Source organism: Streptopelia decaocto (assembly GCF_964273445.1).
Source record: "Streptopelia decaocto genome assembly, chromosome: 4".
Classification (NCBI taxonomy): Eukaryota; Metazoa; Chordata; class Aves; order Columbiformes; family Columbidae; genus Streptopelia; species Streptopelia decaocto.
The window spans coordinates 5,285,480-5,307,428 of NC_138658.1; the positions used below are offsets into that span (position 1 = coordinate 5,285,480).

Below are 21,949 nucleotides of genomic sequence, written 5' to 3' on the forward strand. Positions count from 1 at the left end.
ATGTCCTTACCCAAATCCATCATAGTAGAAGGAAATGCAGCTGAGCATGAATTTAAAATGAGACCTTTTAAGGTAAAGACTGAATGTGAACTTTCTGTGCATATCTGAGGTAATCTCGAATGAGATTATTTTATTCTTCCCACACACTGTATCAATGGAGAGTTCACAAAAGTGCAGAAAGAATGGTAGTAGTTCTACAGAACCTCTCTGATAGTGGGGAGAGTAAAAATCCCAGTTTACAAACTGTAATGAAGGCAAGGCTAAGAGTTGCTTCATGAGAGTCTGAAGACGTTAGGGGGACAGACTGAGGGCAGATACTTCTTTGAGTTTGCAGAAGTAGATAAAACTATATTCTGTGACTGGAAGTTGAAACTAAGCAAATTCAAAGTGTAAAGAGTGAATTCTTAAATCTTCTTCATAGACTAAGCATCCTCTTCAAATCCATATTTTTAAGGACCACTACAGTGCTTTTAGCAAATAGGGACTGAAAAGAAAAGGTGCTTGGTGATTCTGTTTCTTGTGATAGGAAATGGTGTGGCCAGTCTGAAAAAGCTTCTGGCCTTACAGCTCTGTTAATGTAATATCTTCTTTTGAAACTGTGCAGCAAGTGCTTTTTTTCTACTACTTTTTATTTACACAAGTTATGGAAAATCCTATGAGATTGTGAAAACAAAAAACATTGCAGCATTGCATCAAGTAGGTTTCTTGTCTTAGTGTCATATATATAACTTTGCTCTGAGTTAAACTGGAAATATGCTACTGTTTATTTTTACAATTAAACCAGCATTTCAGCAGAAACTGGCATTTTTCAGAATGCTTTTACCATGGAAAATGTAGCAGTCACCTTTCCAAATACCTTTTGAAAAATTTTACCCTGCTCTAATGTATTAGTCGGGGTCAGTCATCTTGAAGTATCATCACCCACTACCATATTGAACTTGGTCCTGTGTGATTTCATATGACAGAAAACTTTTTGAAAGTATGAGTATTCACATTTATTTGAAAGATGGTAGCTATCCCCCAAGCAGCTATAGACATATAATGAACTCAAGAGACAAAGCTATTGTGTCCCTAGTCTACAAGTTTCAGCCAGCCTTCAGCAGGATAAATATTTCCTGAGTAAAGAATGAATGAACAAAATTTAGAAATAATTTCTTCTAAAAAGAAGGAGACTCCAGTAATTAAAGCACTAATGCTGGACATCTAGGTTCAGTTTCTTCTTTTGTACAAGAATTTATGTGGGATCCTTGATAAGTTTGTTCTCTTCAGCTACATCTGTACTGTGCTTTCAATGGTGCATCCCACTTTCCAGAGCCGTTGTGTGCCCAATAAACATTTTAACTCTGTGTATGCCCACCATTTCCACATCTCTTGATATTCACAAAGAAGCGACTTACTGACCTGCACTGCAGACAGGTGCCAGGCAGGTTACCTGACCCACTGGGAACATGGGAGACACACTGAAGTTCAATGGAGGTGAAGTTCAGCAGCTGTTTCTGTTCTTGAGTCTGTTACTGGTGCTTCACTGCACTGTGATTGTGAACTATTGCAGGGGTATTAAGCTACCCTGTTATTTTAGTGTATATTGTATCAGTCAGCAAATCAGGTTTTTTCTGGCTACACAGAATGATTGAGGTTGGAAGGGGCATCTGGAGGCCGCCTCGTACAACTGCCCTGCTCAAGCTGGGCCACCCAAGAGCCGGTGCCTGTCCTAGCACCTTTTGAGTAGCTCCAAAGAGGGAGATTCCACAGCCTTCCTGGGCAACCTGTGCCAGTGCTCACAGTAAAAAATATGTTTCCTGATGCTCAGAGGGTGCCTCCTGTGTTTCAGCTTGTGCCTGTTGCCTCTATTTCATACTGTTGTCCTAGTAACACTATCAATGACTATTAGTCTTACTAGCATCACATTTTATGTCTTAAATAGAAAGCAGAACTAAAAAAAAAAAAAAAAGTAGTTTTAGATTTGTCAGGTTCGTAAGTAATTCTGTTAGAGTAAGGACAGTAAGAAATGATCAGTAATGACTGTCCTAATACCATGCTGCCAAAATATCTTAAAGGTACCAGTCCTGTTTCTAATGAAGTCAGATCATGTCTGGTGTTCAAATATATGGTTTTTATTTCTGCCTTGAAAAGTTAACTGTAGCATTTTTAATAGTATCACCTATTTGTCAAGTATCTAGGAGTGAGCAGAATGTGTGGATGCACTCTGGTGTCTACACTGCCATTTCAGTATTCACTCTGAAATACTAGTTGAAGCTATTCTAAACATATAATATTCTGAGCTATTTTAACAGCATTTCTGTGGATGATCTTTCTGCCTTGGTTATTTCAAGGTGATGACCTGTCTTGTTTCTTCAGAAGCTCAAGTTTTTAAACGGGGAGAAACTATCTGTTTTCTTATATTTATAATGGATTAAAAATGTATTTGAAATTATTTGTTTGTTTGTTTTCTTCTCTCTAGAAAATATGAAGGATATTCTTGTGATATATGAACAAGATGCAGAAGAGTGGGCTCTGTATTTAAAATCTCTTTTTGGACACATTGTGAATGAAGGAGGAATCTTGCTCTACAATCTAGAGACTTCATCTTTCAAGCACCAGGAGCTATTGTCTTTACCCTGTTATAAATGTAAACTCCTGATACTATCATGTGGACTTCTTAACTGCCTGAATCGAAAAAGAAGTTATTTTCTAGAGAAAGTTCTAAAACCTCCAGATGATGTGGTGATTCTACTTTGTGGGGTGGAGAACTCAGATATCCTTTATGAGATACTGACCTTAGATGGAGGCAGCAAGGAGATTTCTACTGAGCAGGAACCGGAAGAATATCTCTCTGTTGTTACTGGAATTATTCAACCAGGTAATCTAAAACTGAAAACTTTGTATGATTACTAAATAGTTCTCTTAGCTGTATTGATGTAATTTGGAAGATTTTTTTTTTTTTTAAGTCATAGTTCAGATTTTCTGGATAAATTCTCTCTTCAGCTTTGTCTAACAGTTTTTGTTGGGTAGTGCATTTTTCATTGAAGTGTGATGAAACTGTTGTACTCTTAATCCAGCTTCATTTTCACAAGGAAGCAGCTTTGTAAAGTCTAAAAGCTGCCTGTGGCACCTGTGAACCTACCATCACCATTTCACAGTAAGATTGAAGAGCTGACAACACTTTTTTCTCTTTCTCAAACTCTACAAGGCTATGGGTTTATGCTTCATCTCTTTCAAAATGCCTTAATGTGGCAGTGTATAGGGTGTAGATAAATCTGACAGAGAGAAAAATAATTACTGAGAAAGACCCAGTTTCATGGATGGTGTCGCTTTCCGTGTGACATGCGAAAGCTCTAAGAGAAGAAGTTCCCTTCCCCTTTTACCAACCCATGTAATGAAGCTGTACTGGAAGGACTAAAGCTATGTGGTTTGTATGTGTTTGCACGTCCATGAAAACTCCAAATAAGCATTAATGTAAAAATTAGCACTTCTGGAATGCAAGAAAAGCCTGTGTCCTGAGGGTGAGAGGTGCTGAAATGGCAAAGTTTGTGCACAGGGTTTAGTTTAACACAAAGTTTAACCTCTCCAGGCTGCACAAATGAAAGTGAGAAATAGCTTTAGAAAGACAGATGAGTGGACCACTTTGGCAAGATGATGTAATTGTGCACAGGTTTCTGGTAGATGGCTGTGTGTTTTCCTTTGAGATTATGTTTACTACTGCTTCTTTGTAGTATCTAGGTCTTTTACGTCCTCTCAGCTCTTCCTATTTTGTTATGATTTTGTCTTTTAAGCAGAACATTGTGCTTCTGTCTCTGTTACCTGCAAAGTGCCTAATAACAGCACAGGAGGTTGTGGTTGAGAGAGACATCCTCCAGTTCAGGAGTTTTACTTGGAGATTAACTGGTTTTAGATGCAGATGAACAACCAGGAATATGCTTTTGAACACAGGGATAGAGAGGTGCCAGCTGAGTCAGAGTGACCTAGCTGGTGCATGTCCTTGCCTCCTTGGGCCTGAGGAGATCAGCAGAAGCATAGTATAAGGCTTTCAAACCTGCCTAGAACGTGTCTACACACAATTTGGCTGTATCACATCAGTGCTTTCAAAACAAAATTTAGACAGTTCCTTCCAAAACATCTCCTGTTCTAACATTTCTTGCAGATGGGCATTTATTAACCTTTTACTCAGTATATTTACTTTTTTTTTAGCATCTCTCAGACTTTAAGTTTTGGGCCTAATTACAGTTGCCTGGTTTGCTTTTAGGAGATAATGTTTGCAATTTCTGACTATGTCTGATATTTAGCTTCAGATTGAAGTTCCTTGGCAGCTTTTTAGTGGAAGGAAAACAGTGGGTCTATACTATGCATGTCTGTGTGAGTATATATGTATAAATGTATATATGTAGGAAGGAACTGAGCCCAGAGACAGTCAGTTGACACATGCACAGGAAATTGCAATGTTTTTTCAAAGATAAACAGTTTCCTAGAAGACAGATGAAGATTCTTTGCTTAGGTCTATGCATTCATAAAAATATTTATTATATGTACCTTTGGGATTTTACTTACATAGTAATGTCAAGTGACTTAATAGCTCAAATGATCTTTTCTTTGGCAGAGGTCAATATCAGCAACTTCAGAGACAAGTGCAAAGCTGAATTAATGAATAGTTTTTGAAGGCCTCAGTCTCAGTGCGTACATCTTTACCAGGGCTGCATAGACTGTGGCTGGGATCAAACAAGTTGAATTGACTGAACTAGATCCAGGACTGCGATTAGTGTTGCTGCCTGGTGCTTCACAGTGTAAACCCCCTCCGTACACACAGCTGAGAACTGCTCTGGCTCTGTTTTTTTCTGTACTGGTGCACCCTGGCCGTCAGCTGGGCCAGCTCACATCAGTGCTTCCTAGGAGAACTCTGCATTGCTTTCTGTTGCACACTGCAAGTATTCCAAGTGGGAGATTTTTCTGTCACCTGGGTGTTGATTTAAGCTCTGAGGAATGAAGATGTGTGTATCTTATCATTATTTACCTTTGCTTAAAGATAATGGTCACTGCTTGCAGTGTCTGTATTTATGATACTCATTTGTAGAATCCTATTAAGCTCTTCGCATTTGTGGTATCTGTGGCAGGGATTTTGACAGATTACTCATCTGGGAGAAAGATTTTTTAAAAATTATTATTTTTAAATTTATTTATTTTTTAACCCTAGTATTTAAAATGGCTTGCTAAGAGGTTATTGAGTATACTTGGATTATTTTTCCTTTGCAGCAATTTTTTTATGCCTTTCTTCAGGACTATGTATTCAGAAGATTTCCCATCTCTTTGTGTGGATAATCACCTGTCTCTTTTAATTGTTTTCAGTGCCTGTCTCTTGTCCATTAGTCTTCTGGTTTTGGAGGTAGAGATGAAAACACTTCTGTGTGTTTTCCTAATGCTTTTCCATTCCTTTTTTTCCCTGAGCTGTTCATTGCTGTTAACTTGTTCCTCCATGCATTTGTACCTTCTTGTCTCTGAACTAGGCTAGTACTAACGAGAGCTGTATCCTACAGTATGGACCTCATTTCCATTTTGCCCTGCCAATGAGTCTTTGAACAGCTCTGCAGGGACTGCTGCTAAGATTAGCAGATTGATAAATGTTACAGAGGTGTTCTGTTTCTCCATCTCCGCACAGAGTGATTGCTGGGTTGCCAGTGCAATGATGAGGATTTGTAACAGGGATGACTGTCAACAAAAAGCTGTGGTTAGTGTCATTAACTCATTTCATGTGGTACATGATCCTATTTCAAACCAGAAGAGAAACTGAAGTGGCAGCCTGGACGTGGCAACCATAGACATGATGTTGAGACTGCCATCCCCTGCTGCTTAAACTGTTTAAGTTCATTGTTATTTCTTCTCTTATTTTTGCAAAATCCAGAGGAGCCTTTATTCATTATAAATCAGATTTCTTAGCAGCTCATGTTTTGATCTGTCTAGCCAGTCACGGTGACCTGTACCCTTGGATTCTGAAGTATGCAGCATGTATGTGATTTTTTTAATCTTATTTTTGACACTAATTGGATGAAAACTGCTTACACCTTGAAAAGTGAATGCACTGACATCTTAAAATGAATGGTTTTTAGCAGCATTTAGGACAAGCTCATAAAAAGTTTTATTAATAATAGAAGTCAAATGATTAGAACATAAGTACTACTGCAACAGCATGTACTAATTTAAATTAATGTACTGCGATTTTACTGTTGTTTATTTAGGTTATAATTTTTTATTTTGAAAATGAATTAATGGATTTATATTATCATCATTAGTCTGCTGTTTCAAGGTTGCAAGTGGACACCATCCAAATCTATGTCTTGTTTATGGCACAACAGTCATCAGTCAGTATTTAGTTGCAGTTGTGAGGCTATTTCTATAGCTTACAAATAAGCTTAAGATTTCCAGCAAGTATTTTGCAGCTAGAGCTGTACGTCTTCAGGAAATGCATTCTTTGAATATTTTTTGGCACACAAGTGTTGTTATAACAAAATTGCTATTTGCAATTTCACCATGATGTATTTCTGTGAAGTTAGTGTCAGCTTCTTGGAAAGAGATAAAAGAAGGGTCTTGTTTTCCAGATTAAAAAATTGTAACACCTATCCCTGAAAAAATTAATTGTAGCATTTACTTAAGTTCATACTGAAAAACAAACAAACAAACCCCCAAAACTAACCAATATTAGGATAGAAAAGAACAACTTTTTTAATAGAATCAGATTTTGCTCTGGGTAGGGTTTCTCTGTAGTTATTTAAATGGCTATGAGGACAGAACTTGGTCCAGAGAATGTTATTATAGTTATGAAGTTAGGTGTTCAAAAGCCAAGAAGTTACAGGTACAAAGTAGCCTCTTAAACTTTAGTTAGAACCCTTGTTCATGGCATTGATTGCCTTTCATTATATAAGTGCATTCTTCCCTCTCTCCACCTCCCCTGGCAAGAAGCTGCCCTCATTAGTACACAGGATAAATAGTACTCAGTTAATTAGCACTTATATGATACTTTGTTTTGTGTTTGAGTTTGCGGTTGCATTAGTTATGTATCGAATGTCATTCAGATCCTGTTGAGAAAACAGAATTTCCTAACAAGCCAGATTAGGGTCAAGCATTTCTTCCACTTCTGATACCACTTTAAGATATTACTTTTCATAACACTTACCAGTATACAGTATTTTTCATGTCCATATTCAAATTCCCTTTAATTTCAGATGTGTTTGTGTCTGCTTGGAGGTCTGCAGGTCAGCTGTAAGGTCTTTCATGGAAAGTGCTGTACAAAACTAATGAGCACTTCTGAAAAGCATGTTTGAAAAGCCTTCTAGGCTTTTGCCTCAAAACTTCAGTATGGGAACCTGAAATTACTTAAATTCTCTAGAGCAGCAATCAGCTAATATCTCTCACTGGAATCCTCTCCTCATTAACTGGGCTCTAGTAAGAGGAATAACTGAATCAGAATACGGTCAACAACACCTTAAGTACAAAACCACAAGCCAGTGCCAGCGTAGGTCTAACCACTGTCCGCAGTACAGATCATTTTAAAAGAAATAAGTCAACAATATACCACAACAAAGGAGAGAGACTACTTTTGAGTGTTTGGTTTACGCAACCTTAATAAAGTCATTGTAAAGCAGTCACTTTCCCAGGCTCCTCATCCTAGCCTTGGTGTCTTTACCCAGTGACTCTTCAGTCTTGATCCCTTGTAATAATACTGGTTGTTACCTTCTGGAGCACCCAGTGATATGTGTAGATGCTATACAACAGCGTTTGTGTTGAGTTAGCTGTATCTCTCTTATGTCAATGTTACCTCAGATGTGGAAAAACAAGTGTTAACTTGATCCAGCATAAAGCAAGCATGGCATAGACAGATACTGCATAATATGGCAGAAAGTCTCCTGGTAGTTATTAAGCCATCGAAATCATTTCAGTGAAGTGGAACTGTCAGAGTTTTTTAATATTTGACCAGTACTTTACAGAATGTGACCATTGTTTGTTTCATTTGTTTTTTACCCAGTACTGGGAACTCTGTAATCAGATTTATTGTATTCTCAAACACAGCCCCTCACAGTTGTCTCCTATGTCTGTGTCCATTTTCCGTTTCTCACTTTCCTGCACATGATTCTGTTATCTTTCCTTTTACCCAACTCCTGTCCCATTTTTTGCTATATTGACTTTCAGGGAAACTTCTCTTCTTCCTTAAGCCCGCATTTCCTACCTGCTATAGCAAATTGAAAAGATCAGTCAAAGGGATGTTTACTTTAAGGGGATAACTACAATTCCATTTAAAGATCTCTCTAGACTTGTTCCACTCCACTCCCCGTTGGATTTCTTTTTCTCTCTGCAAAACTGTAGCTTTTAAATAGCTTTATCTTACATCTAAAATAACATACAGAATTTAGTCTAAAAAAGAGGAAGTGAAAATCAGTGCCATGGTATCATTTTTTTTGTTTGTTTGTTTGTGCCTTTTTTTTTTTTTAGCTTGATTTTTTTGGTGCTAATATCTTCCTTGGAGCAAACTAAGCATTCTGTGAAACAATCAACTAGGATAGCAATGATCACTGTCATCAGAAATGATGACCATTTTAAAGATATTTCCAAGTAGATACCATTAAAGAATTATTCTTTTTTCCTAGATAAGCAACAGAGTGAAAATCCTGGAGACTCTTTGTCTTACATCTATGAAGCAGTTCTTGCAGATGGTGAGTTGCATTTACTCAAATAAAGCCAGTGCTCTTCAGAAAATTAGATTTGTTTTCTTACATCTTGTCAGACATGGAATGCAATAAACTAACCGTACCATAGCATGCAGTTGTGTAGAGGAACGTGCCTTATTCTCAAACCTCTATTCACACCTCTCTACCCACACATTCTGGTGACGAGTATGAAAAGGGAAGGGATTCAATAGGGACATTCTTTTTCCTTTCATTTCAGAGCAGAGAAAAAAAGAAGACATGGAGAGCTTTCCTTTTCTGTTCCCAGGATGAGGAGTTTTGCTTGTAGTAAAGAGCGAGCTGATTTGAAATTTCAGATAGATCAGTCCTACTTGCACTATGTTTGTGGCATCATTCATTGGCAGCCAGTGATTGGGAGAAGCCCTGCATCCTGACTTCAGTGCGTGTTGACACTGGCCATTCTGGTTTATTTATTTTTGTGAAAGCCCCTAATATTAATAGGGAAAACAGACTGACAAAATCTCCACTTGCATTTACTAAAGAGCTACATAACGTGTTTCCTGTCCCCAGTTCTTCCTTAAACACCTTTATTTCTGGGTTGACACATTTGTGAAGTGTTTGGCTTAACAGCACCAGCATGCTGACTGAGGGAAAAGGATGAGTAAGTTATTCTGGAATTCCTGGCACAGACGTTTTCTGCTGCTGGACTCTGAGGTTACTGGCTCGGTGGGTCTATTTTGCTGGCAAGGTGTAAGGGCAGAATGATGCTGCAAGCTCACTGGCTCTTCCTTACTAGCACAAATTCAATATACATGTCAGTGATGTATGGAGTTTAGCGTTTTAGCTTCTTCAGTTAATTTCAAGACACGAGCATCAGCCAGTGTGTTTTTAAACACTCCAGTCATTCCCATTTTCCATGTGTTGGTTCACAGAGCTGAACAATCTTGGCGCATGTGGATTTCATTCCTTTCAGATAAGTGCACTCAGAGAGCTCACTAGGTGCAATTCGGACACTAAAAGGTGTGCATTCTACAGGTCCAGACCAGAGTTAGTTGGAAATATGCCCCTTTGAAATATGTATAGTGTAGAAGGGAGTATTTAGTGCCAACCATTTCTCTCTATTAAATCTTCTCCTATTAGTCCCTCTTCCTTTCCAATAGAGACTGTTTGTGACTCTTGACATCTTGGATGTACTGCTGTGATCTCAAGCAGAAAGCTGCTGCAAAGCTGCCCTACAGACCTATTGCCAAGGTTCCTAGGGATGTCTCTTTTGGTCCTGTGTTGAATGTGCTGTGGATCAGTGCATTGAAGAAGTTTATTGGTATAAAGAAGGCTTTTTTGTAGTTACTTGTTCATCATCCAGGTGTTCAATAAGCTGGTATCACTGTTACTCTAATTCATTATCATGATGTCCAAAAAATGAGATAGCAAATAGAAAACAGGGAAAATGGAGAATCTCAAGAAAACAAAAGACTGAGATGTTCTGCCAAGCTACTCCCAAGAAATAAAGAATTTTTACTAGAACCCTATAAATTCACAAAACAACAGCATTTTATAAAGTCTTAAGCAGAGACTGGCATGCCAAAAGCTGAAGTTTGTTTTGAGTATACAGATACCGTACAAAAAAAAGGATAGGCTGAGAGAAGATGGAATTCAGACTTGAACTGGAATGAGAGTTGAACAGATCAGAAGTATAAAGCTTAATGAGAAATCTAAAGCAACAAGACTGGAAAGAGAGTGACTGGATGACAGGACATATTAAAAACAAACCGAAACAAACTATATCCAATAAAGCAAAGATAGATGGGGAATGAGCAAGAGCCAACAATCAATAAGAAGTGATTGACTAAAGTGAATTGTGCAAGGCCTTGAGGGTAAAGGTCAGATAGTACATTGGAAAATGGAAAAACAATATGATCACTGAAATCCTTTGGGGAAATATGAGATACAAACAGATGTGAAAGCAATTGATTAGCTAGTGAGTGATGGAAAAGATCCAGTTGTGGAATGCTAATCACCATGATACGAATGTATGAGGACTCATTCCTGTAGGTGATAACTGAACAAATCAGCTCTTTGGCCACTTACAAATGTTATGTGTTTATTTCTGGTTTCTATATAAGAAAATTAGACTGTTTGGGTTTTTTTAATTATTACTAGAAAACTCTATTTTGAGAAATTCCCTGTGGTTCTTAAGGAAATTTTTCTGCTCTCAAAGAATCATTATTTATAGTTTGTACTACAGTTGGAAAAGTGAAGCAATATTACTAGGAACTGAGTATAGAACCTTGTAACCACATAGATAAAATGTGAATGCCTTATTGTGGAACTGGTGTTCATTATTTTACCTGCAAAATAGAGCAAACCTCAGATTTAGATACCAATTAGGTAATTTTCAGCTTTAGAAAAGGCCATTCTCCTTCTGTGGAACAGCTTTGTCTTTTTTAACATTTTCTATTAAGGCTTGTATCCTAGCATTCATTTACTGAACCAATTAGGGATGGACAAGCGGAGCACAAGAAGGTGATTTTAAAGTGAAAGAGCTGTCTGCCTATTCAAACAGCAGACATCTGTTGGTACTGCCCAAGAGTCTCATCAACTAACATATATGTGCATACTGTGTTTCCAGTATCCTTTACCTAATGAAATTCGAGAAAGGCCAGCACTTTAAAAAAAATAGTAGGTGGCATCCCTTCTTCAGATAAAGAGCTATTGGGGCACCTCTGCTATTCTTTCCTATAATGCTATCTGAAATCCTGTTTTAGTAAAGTATGCCTATTCAGGGGGCTAGGGTTTAGATTCAATGACAGTGCCTTAAAAGGTAAAGACTTAAGATGACTTTCAAATCCATAACCCTAACAGAAGAAAAATAACCAGAAGTTAGAAAACAAGCATGTTTTTCAGATGTCCCTAAAAATATCACTCCTGATGGTGTTCCTGAGAGAGCCGTATACCCTTTTAGCTCACTTTAAGGGTCAATAGATTTTAGCTATTTCAAACCAAAGGTGGGAGTAAATTGCAAAGCAGCCTGTCCCCCAGTGAGTCAGTCTTGCTGACAACTCACTTTTTTTCCCCTTCTTTAATAACAAATGTGCCTGGTATGAGTCTTTCTGCTGACAGTAGCTGTGGCAGCGTGGCACGGGGAGACATGTGGTCTCTTAGATAGACAAGTTCCATGTAATTTGGAGCTGTGCAGATCAAGAACAGCATCATAAATTTTGTCCAGGCATTGATAAGAGCGCCGTGCAGGTATTGGAGCTCTGCTGTCATACTCAGACTGATACGCTATTTGGCAAATGAGCTGCTGCAGTGCAAGCTAGCTTCTGTTACCAGATTGATTTAAGAGATGCTATAACATGGAGTATAGTGTCTTATGTCAGTAAACATTTGGATACTATTAATGATATGTATCCTGTACTTGCAGTGGCGTGAAGGCTGAGAATGCCACCTGTCAGTATCTGTCCCCCCAGCCTCTCCCAGTGCAGTTAAGGTCTTTTCAGTTACATTAAACTTCATTTCATGACCTTCCAACCGTGTCATTTTTTGAACTTTGCAAAGAATATTCTTCCTCAAGAGAATAGCTTCAAACATAGTCAAGAGGGAAAAGTTTGGCTACTTACTAGTAGTTCCTTGAGGGTCATATCTGTAAAAACATAAACTCTATTCAGCCTGAAATTTGAGCTTTTGGCCTGCCTGCCAGTTGTGCTTCTCCAAGGTACAACTTGATTCTAAAATACTCCCCTCTAGCTGTGTCACTTCTTTGTCCAAGCAGAGCATACAATTTGTACCAGGCCAGTTATAAGAGACTTGAATTGTAGTTTGGAGACAGTAGAGACACCAGGCAGCTGCAGCTAGCCCCTCTGGAATAATAAGGAAGTTCCAGGACCGTTTGATCAGGCAAACAAGTTTTGGAGGTCTGCTCACAACCCTGGATGCCCCTGCTGTCAGTCTTTTTGTCTTCAGCAGTAATTTGAGTCAGCAGCAGGAGGATAACCTGTCTCTGTAATAGCGCATCTCAGATTTTATGCAGTGTTTGGTGCTGTATAATCCTTCACTGAAAGAGAAGTGAGATATGTGTTTGCTAATACCACAGAGAAATGGAACAAAAATGCCAAAGTGTTCTTGCTGTAGTAGAACTGCTGTAACTCTGAAGTGAATAGATGGACTCTAATCAAACATTGGGCTTTAATAACTGAGAACTGTTGCTGCATACAAAGGGCCAGACTTCAGTTTGCTTCTCCCTGGAGAAGAGGCAGGATGAAAGTTTGCAGAATGTAGAAACTGGAAATACCAGCCTTGGACTCCATCAGCAGTCTGCTCAGCACCTAAATGACCTCAGGCAAGTAGTTATTATTTCCAAACTAATTGGTGTGCCTAATAGTTTAGAAACTCTTTGGGACAGTCCTACTATGTGTTTAAGGCTCAGCAGAGTGCTCATGATATTAGTGCTGCTACTGCAGCTGAAAATTATATAGTAAAAGATAAATTTATTCCCAAAAAGCTTCTAATCTAAATGCGTGCATCCTAACCGAAGCACTGATTGCTGAGGTTAAGTCAAATCATGCTTTCCAGCCACAGACCAGGTAGGAACTAGTTGTCATAGCCATACATCCTCTGAATATACAATTAAAATCAGAAGAAGGTAATATATGTATATGTGTAAAGAAATGCCTACAGTCTCATGCAAATTATTTCTTAAATATTATTGATGGTAAATTGTGGGGGTTTTGCAGTTCTGGGGTTATTTGAAGGCAGGATTTTTTATTTTTACTGTGAGATCCAATATGGCTATACATAATAAGACTTCTGCATTGTGTTTAGATGCTTTTATGGTGACTCCATTAGGCTACAGTTATATCAGATTGGTAAATTGTTGTGTATAAAAACATACCTGATAATATGAGAACAAGTGAGAATGCACCTTTCTAGTCAGATCAGTCTTTGCCTACACATATGTAGTAATGCATAAAACAATAGATGTGGGGGTGTTGCAGGGATTCCTCTGTTACAGGAGAGAAATAGATGTGAATGAACCTTGCAATACCATCTGTTGCTAAAACGACAGAATCACCAACTCCATATATTCAGAAAAGAAAAAAACTGTTCTTTATAGACTTAAAAGAACTGTCAATTTGATGCTTATTTGCAAGAAAAATTGCTCACCATAAATGAAGTAATGGAAACATTTTGGAGACATGGGCAAAATAGGCCAACTCACAGAAAGCTACTGGTTTTGACAGAACAACTCAGCCATGCAGGAGAAACTGGGACTCTGAATGTTTTGGAGAAAAACAAAGATAACTGTCAATGTAGTGGCAAAAGATAGATGATTCAGCATAGAGAGAGATTATTTATAGCTTCTTCAATAAGGAATATGTTTCTCTTGGTCTGGAATTTATGCATGATCGAAAAAAAGAAAGGGAAAAAAAGTCAGATGTTTATATGTATGTATGTATTTAATTTTCTGTGATTTTTTTTTTTTTTTTTTTTTTTTTTTAGAAACCTTTCCATCCTAAGCCCTGTCTCACCATCATTAAACAAACAAACAAACCTTTTCAGCAGAGCAGAGAAGGGAATTTGCTTTGAAATCCGATCTTAGAAAGGGTTTATGGTAAAAATGAATAAATGCCGTGTTGGTGCTGAGTAAAACAGGCTCATTGACTGAAGCCCAGTGTGGTGGACGTTTTCTGCCTCCATGTTTCTCACAACCTTTCTCAGGTCATTTATAGAGCAACTTGTGCAGTTAGAGGCTGCCTTTCAATCTCACTCTGCTGCACTTCTCTGCTGAGTTCATACAGCATGTACAAGTACCTATACTTTAAGGGGAATAAGTCATAAATATCTATGTTAAACTTGTGGTGGAAGGGAAGAAGAATATGATGTGCCTGAGTGTTTTTTCCTCATTTTTCCACAGTGCAGAAGGTTACTTTGTGGGTGCTTATTGGTTGTTTTGTGGTTTTTGATTGTTGTTGGTTTGTTTGTTTTCCTGTATGGCTCTACTTTCATCCACATTTCTGCAGAGTACTCACACATGTGTTTGAGTTTAAGCTTTTGAATTGCAAGGAAGTTGCTTATACACAAGCACCTTTTTAATTTTACCTTGTAGAAGCCAGTAGGACCAGCTCTGCCTTTACCGCATGTTGTGCTGAAGAGTGGTCCTGATGTTTTACATGGGATGACTCCTGCTCTTAAATGATATGCTGAATTTAACCTAAGTGCTCTTCCCTTTAAGCCTCTTTATTTTAATCTTTGACACTAGAACACCTTGTCTTTTCTTTCATAGTAAGTTGGCCACATGTACTTAATAACTTTTCCTTTCTTTGTCATCTGCCTAACCCGATTTGCCCATATTTATCATGCTCTTACATGTTGTGTGATCTAGGGGTAAATGAGGACCTTTATTGTAATATAGTTCCAGTTTTCCAGCTAGCATTGCTTTAGCAAGACTCGAGGGAGAACTGAAATTTGTAAAGCTAGCAGGCATTTTGTTTTGTTAAAACCAACTAAATTTTGGCTGTGAAATTCATTCCATGGGTGGCCTTAGAAAACACAAAAATCTTTCATGAGTTTATGTTTTCTGCTATTTTTAATACCCCAAATCTGTCACATACATTGTTGACTCAAAATATGTAGCAAGTACCAAGTAATCAAAGTCAGGCAATTTATAATCCTCATGTAGACCGCAATAGGGATAGCTAAAGAGTTTATTTGAAAAGTTGGAATTTGGGGGGAGTGGGGTTGAATGTGGCATGAAAATTGTTCAGAAGCCATGGTGAGGAATTAATTGTTGAATCCACAAGAGACTAGAGAGGCTTAATTAAAATTTCTCAGTTTATGTGAAGGAATGCAATTTTGAAGTCATTTCATGAATTCAGTTTAAAATGTTAAATCAAAAGCAATAATGCATTCCAAAAGATTTTTGTGTAAAATATACCAAATTGATGTATTGAAGTTATATGAATTAATAGAGAACATTAAAGTAAAATTGAAAACATCAGCACTGTGCCCAATTAAGAGAATAACTCTTACAGTAAACGTGTATAATATTTTATTATTTAAATATGAACTTAAATTTAAGATCAGTCCTTTCAATGTGACCATCAGTAATAGATATTTGACAGAAGTAAGCCAACAAAAGTAACCTGATGGAAATGGAGCATTAGCCTCTACAATAGACAATAATTCCCGGTAGGACTGGCCTGAATACTCAAGGGAAGATTATAATAGATTTTCTTTTCTTTTTTGCTTCTAGCTCATACTGCTGTCTAAGCATCATTAGATATACTTAATAATGTCTTATACTTCGATCCTACAAGAAAGGGTCTGGTTCTATTCATCCATTATTTTAATTGTTACTGCTACATTTTAAGAACCTCATGGATGGGGCACCGTTATATAAAATATTTGAAGAACACATTCACCAAGAAACAAATACCCTTTAATAAATCGCCTCTCTTAGATATTCCAGCATTATAATGATGTTCCTTTCATTTATTTAATTTTATTTTAAGCTAATCTTCACTTACAGTTGAAAAGTCTTGTTAAATGATTATTTTTCTGAAAGCCTGAGCAATTGGTGGAGCTCCCTAGCCATTGCTTTCAGGTTAAAAGCAAGACTATAAAGAGGATTCACAGTGAAGATGTCCAAAATGTAAGTGTTCAAAAGACCTGTACGTCAGGGAACACCTTCTGCCTACATTTAATTAATATTGTCTAGACATTGCTCCATTTGTGTTACTAGAATATTACTGCTGTAGTATTAACCCCTTGTAAGTTACATTGGTTTAGTTAATGCCACCAAACCAAGGCTTGCTTAATCTCTGGTATATTGCTTGTTCAGCATTTACAAGTAATACTTCATGTGGTGGTTTCCTATTCCACATTTTAGGACAAGACAGTGTGCAACTGCCCTTGGAATCTGAGTGCTGGAGATGGTAGCTCTGGAGTTTGGTTATTAACTATACAGTAGTGATAATATAGATCCCTGTTATTTTTGGACTACTGTATATGGCTTTCATTGATTGTCAGGTAGACCTGACATTTAGTGAAAGACGTCTTGCTTGATGATTTTTAGCTAATAAATTGCTAACCACTTTCATAGTCAGCAGGGGAATCCCTCACTTTCTTACATCAAAGATGTGGATACTGAAGAGCCACATTTCTTAATAATTTATCTAAAGTCTGGGGCTGTGCAATCCCAATACTGACAGGGTTGGAGTCCTGATACTGTAGTTATATGTCGCTAGGCATAATAAAAACATTAAACTAAAATAAATGTGGCAGGAAAACATTATCCTAGTTTAAATCAACTTGTTAGCACTAGCATTGACCTTCTCAGTAGATGAATTATTTTATGGACATTAAGAGGTGGAAGTGACTACTGTCATCTTCAATAAGTAGAATGAATGCAGACTATAGAAGTAAAGCTGTCATGAACTTTACGTAGATCAGAATGTATCCACACGATTCTTGAAGAATGATCACTGATGGAAAGCTGACATCTGAGAACACAATGCCTGCCAGATTTGTTATTCACTCCTTAGATTTTGTCCATCGTATAGTGGAATGTTTCTTGTCTTTGCAGGATTCTTTTGCCTAAAGTGACAGAAAAAAAAAATCAGAAGCATGCACCTCATATGAGTTGTCTTCTGGAGCAAATTCTGTGTGTTTAAGATTTATGAGTGACTTAAAATATGAACACATTCCCAAAGTACATGCTGTGGGCATACAGTATCTTGTTCTCCTCAGCAAGGGCTCAGGCCTTCCTATTTCTGAAGGGTGGTGCTAAGTAAAGTCTAGTCTTCACTGTGATAATCAGAGAGATTTATGTCCTTTTTGAGCTGGATTAGTTAAACTACATGAAACTGGGGGTGGATTCTCATTCAGAATCAAAATAGCCTTGGTTCAGTGTAGTCTGTTTAACTTTCAAAATAAATTAAAGCAAATGGAATTAAAACTACTTCAGTAAAGTATGTCTACACATAAGTTTAGTGTATTTTACCAATCTACACTTAAATTCAGAGTTAGTTTGCCTTAAAGGCATGAGAATATAAGCAGGAAGAGGCTGGGGAAATTTAAAAGCTGGTGATGACCACTGAACTCGCCCACCTTAGAAGTTCAAGAACCTTTAGGTTCCTCAACAAAACATGGACAAATGAGACTTTTTTTTTTTCTTTCTTCTTGAGATCTCTCTAACAATCAAAGCGCATCTCCAGGGGAAAATAAAGATAAAACCTATATTAGACATAGCATACCCCAGTTTTTCTACTACATTCCCAGGCGTAACTCCACTTACGGGCACATTTATTACAGAAGTAGTTTACTAAAATCTGTGCCTTCTTGAGCAAGGCAAATTTGGTAAGGAAAGGGAACATTCTGTATCAGACAAACTGGTACGTATGGGGGAAATAAAGGCAAGCCAGAAGTGGGAAACTAGTTGTAAATTACTAATACTGATGCTGAATGCAAAGAATTCTGTGCCTCTTAGGAGCATTATGTGGTTTGTGTACCTCGTCACTTGGGTGTTTTTGGAAAAAACCCAAAATGGCTGTGTTACTAGTTTGGGCAAAGCCAAATTGCTTCTGTTCTGTCTTCTGCCCATCACTAATTTATACTAATATTCTACATCCACTTAAGAGGAAAAGATGTGCCTGAAAAGTTATTTGTGTCCTTGAATGTAATTGACTGTGAGTGTTCCATAATTTACAGTAACACAAGATGCTGTTGATGTCTCTCTGGATATTTTCTCACCAGCCAGTCAAGATTTTTTTAACTCTGAGCTGCTTGGAATGATATCATTAATCTAACTAGGTGACTGCAGTATGCTGGGTAATCTTGAATGATGAAGAGCTGCTGCAGTCCTTTGAGATGGGTAGCAACAGCATTTTGTACAGGGTAACAGAGTGTCTGGAAAGGAGTAGAAATGATACAGCTGAGAAGTAGCAGGTGTGAAGAATAGCTTCTCTAAAACACAGGCTTAGTCAGAGCTCTGCAGGTGTACTTGTCAGTTCTTTTAGATTTCCTCATTAAAATTCTGTGATTTGGTAAGGATTCACTATGGCTCTTGGGCCTTTACTGGTACAGCAAAGAAGAAAAGAAACTGGTTGTAAGCTATCTGTATGAATGGTGTAGCATTTCTAAATCTGGAATATCTTACACAAATGTCATGGTTTAAACCCAGCTGGCAACTAAGCACCACACTGCCACTCATTCACTCCCCACAGTGGGATGGGGAAGAGACTTAAAACAGTAGAAGTGAGAAAACTTCTGAGTTGAGATAAAGACAGTTTAATAAGTAAAGCAAAAGCTGTGCACGCAAAGCAAAAACAAGGGCTTTATTCACTACATCCTATTGGCAGGAATGTGTTCAGCCATCTCCAGGAAAGCCAGGCTCCATCACATGTAACAGTTACTTGGGAAGACAAACGCCATCACTCCAAATGTCCCCATCTTCCTCCTCCTTTCCTCAGCTTTATATACTGAGCATCACATCCTGTGGTGTGGAATATCCCTTTGGTCCATTGGGATCAGCTGTCCTGGCTGTGCCACCTCTCAGCTTCTTGTGCACCACTTGCTGGTGTGTGGTGTGAGAAGCATAAATGGCCTTGACTCTGTGTAAACCCTGCTCAGCAATAGCAAAAACATCCCTGTGTTAGCAGCACTGTTTTCAGCACAAATCTGAAACACAGCCCCATACTATATACTACAAACAAAACAAACTTTATCCCAGCCGAAACCAGCACAACAAAAAATGTACGCCTTCAGTCTATCATTTTGTCCATGAAAGAAAGCAAAGTCTACGGAGTCTCTGAGGAACATCTCTATCTACTCTCATAGTTACCTGGTCACAGGTGTCACTGCCTTTACAGAAATCCTTCCTGTAGACAGGTGGGCTGATGTTGTAAACTTGTAGCATTTCCTTGTTTACATATAGGGAAAGCAAGAGTGGTAAAAATTCCACTTTAACCCAGTGTATGAGAGTTTGTTCTTCTGAGAACTGGCTGATCCCTGATCCCTCATTGGTCATGAGGACTTTGGTCTAAAGGCCTTCTGCCTTTGGATTTTAGTATGAGCAGAGCCTGTTCATATAAATAAAGGCTGTGGGATCAGAACTTCAGAGGCAATCTCTTGCCGAAAAGGGGAACCTCACCACTTTTACATGAAAAGGAATTTTGCCAGGCTTTCGTGCAGTGACCTTAATATGACTCTAAATGCCATATGAGTCTCTAATATGTTAGACTTCATTGTGATGTTTTATTGATCCAGGATTATTAGTAATGTCCTCATTCCACATTATTTGTTTCAGATCACCAGAGTAGCTCCAACGTTACCTTGTCAGATGTTGGGGGAGCATCAGAAGAAATAGATCTCAGTGTTAAAACAGAGATACTTTCTGAAGCATTAGAAACTAATGAACAGTCGATATTGGTGCTTCCAGGAAGAATACCATGTGAGGTAAGGTTTTTGAATGCTAAAATCTTTGGGATAACAGTCAATGTTCTTCTCCTCTTCCTGCTGCAATCTTATTAATACTATAACAGTTTGGAAGTATTGTAGTGTTTTCTTATTAGGGTGAATGTCATTCTTTTAGACTACAAAGTAGAATGGTCTTAGAAAATGTAACAATTCACCTACACATGCATTTAAAATACTGTTTTAAAATATTGTTAGGTAACTGAACTTAAAATTCTACATTAATTTTTCGTCGATGTCAGTAGAATACTAAAGGGTAACACTGAGGTAGCATCATGTTTTGGTGTTGTTATTTTTTTGTATGAAGCTGTTGGTAAATGAACTTTCCTTCCAACTCATGTTTTCATTTACATTTTACACTTTCAGTATAATTTTCTGAAGGACTAATGGGAACATATTTTAATTTTATAGAACCCTGGTGAAATATTCATTTTGTTGAAAGATGAAATAGATGATGAAACTTTAGAAATTGAATTTATAGCAGATAATCAACGAATTAGGACACAGCCAGCCTCTTGGAATAAGAAGGTCAAGTACATGAAAGCTTTAGGTAAGACAAATATTCTTAAAGTAAACAGAACATTTTGGACTCCCTTCACTTTTTCTGATAAGTAGTTTCACTTCCCACTGTTTTGTAGGCATTTCCTGTACATGGGTTTTGCACATAGAACATTTATTAATAATGCAGGGAAGCAAGGCCTCGTGATTTATGGGAAACTAAGTACTATTAGTTTGGTTTTGTGTGGTTAAATGGCAGGTGGCAGTCTTAAAATGTCATTGATTAGTCATAGATTAACATTCTTCAAAATCACACCCATAAAATGCAAAGCTAATATTGTCTTCATTTAACACTGTTACTAAAATGTTTCATTTTATATTTAATGCAGTAAAATTGGTTTTAGTCCTCTGTATCATTCTTACTGACACAGGAAATAATTTCTTTACTTTGCTCATGTCCATGTCATTTTTCTATATCACTCAGCTATGCTGGTTTCTAATGATTTTTTCAGCTGCTCCATCCATAACTAGTTGCCAACAGTTTCTCTTAGTTTCTGTGTGGATTTAAGGGCCACACCAATCCCCACTCACTTAAACTTTTTAATTCTTAACTCACATTTTCACCTAAGTATTCAGAGTGTAGCTTGCTACTCCACTGCATACTGTGAATTCAAAGGAACTTACATATGTTATTCTAAAACCATTGCAATACAACTTCAGGGAGGAAGAAGAAAAAAAATATAGGCTACAGTTTTCAGCAGTGGCTTCTTGGAGCTATGTTTAGGTAATTTTGTGGCCTGATTTTCATCCTGAACACATATGGCTTGAGAGTTCTTTATTACTGTGATGGTGCAGGGAGTTTGTCTTTAGAGACCCCGTGATCAATAGGAAACTCAACTGGATTTCTGAGAAGGAAAGCTGAAATCCTCATTTACAGATCTTTAAAGATTCTTCCAGAATTATTCTTTGAAAACATTGTTGATTGCAGGAAGGTTTCTGTAGCGGATGAAGAAGTAAAATATGAACAGTAGATGAAATATGAAAAATTTGGCAGAGACCTGCAGCCCAAGTTTAATTTTGTTTCTTATATCATTTGCATTCAATGCATCTCTCTGTTTCAGTTCTCTCTGTTTCAAAATCTAGAAAAGCTGGAAGTTTGGGAGTACTCCTTTTTAATAAGGATCCAGCTTATCTGATGTTATAAGGAAAATGTTTATTTGTTTTTCTTTTTTTAAAAAAGGCATTTGGGCAGTTTCCATTCAAGTGATTTAAGGTCATGTTCTATTCACTTCGTTTCTTTGGCCCTATTACTC

The 21,949-nt window shown here is 37.6% G+C and overlaps 1 protein-coding gene across 5 annotated transcripts in view; it reads left to right on the plus strand.

Annotated features, from left to right (window-relative positions):
• The window catches only part of BANK1 (B cell scaffold protein with ankyrin repeats 1), a 128,361-nt gene that overhangs the window by 12,380 nt on the left and 94,032 nt on the right, over nucleotides 1-21,949 (plus strand). For 4 of the 5 annotated variants that reach the window (XM_082052092.1, XM_082052091.1, XM_082052094.1 and 1 more), the window contains exons 2-5: nucleotides 2,462-2,860; nucleotides 8,628-8,693; nucleotides 19,972-20,120; nucleotides 20,550-20,688. In XM_082052092.1, coding sequence (XP_081908218.1) covers nucleotides 2,467-2,860; nucleotides 8,628-8,693; nucleotides 19,972-20,120; nucleotides 20,550-20,688 — 748 coding nt within the window. In that variant the 5' untranslated portion in view covers nucleotides 2,462-2,466. The remainder of the gene's footprint in view (nucleotides 1-2,461; nucleotides 2,861-8,627; nucleotides 8,694-19,971; nucleotides 20,121-20,549; nucleotides 20,689-21,949) is intronic. The other variant, XM_082052095.1, reaches the window with a different exon arrangement.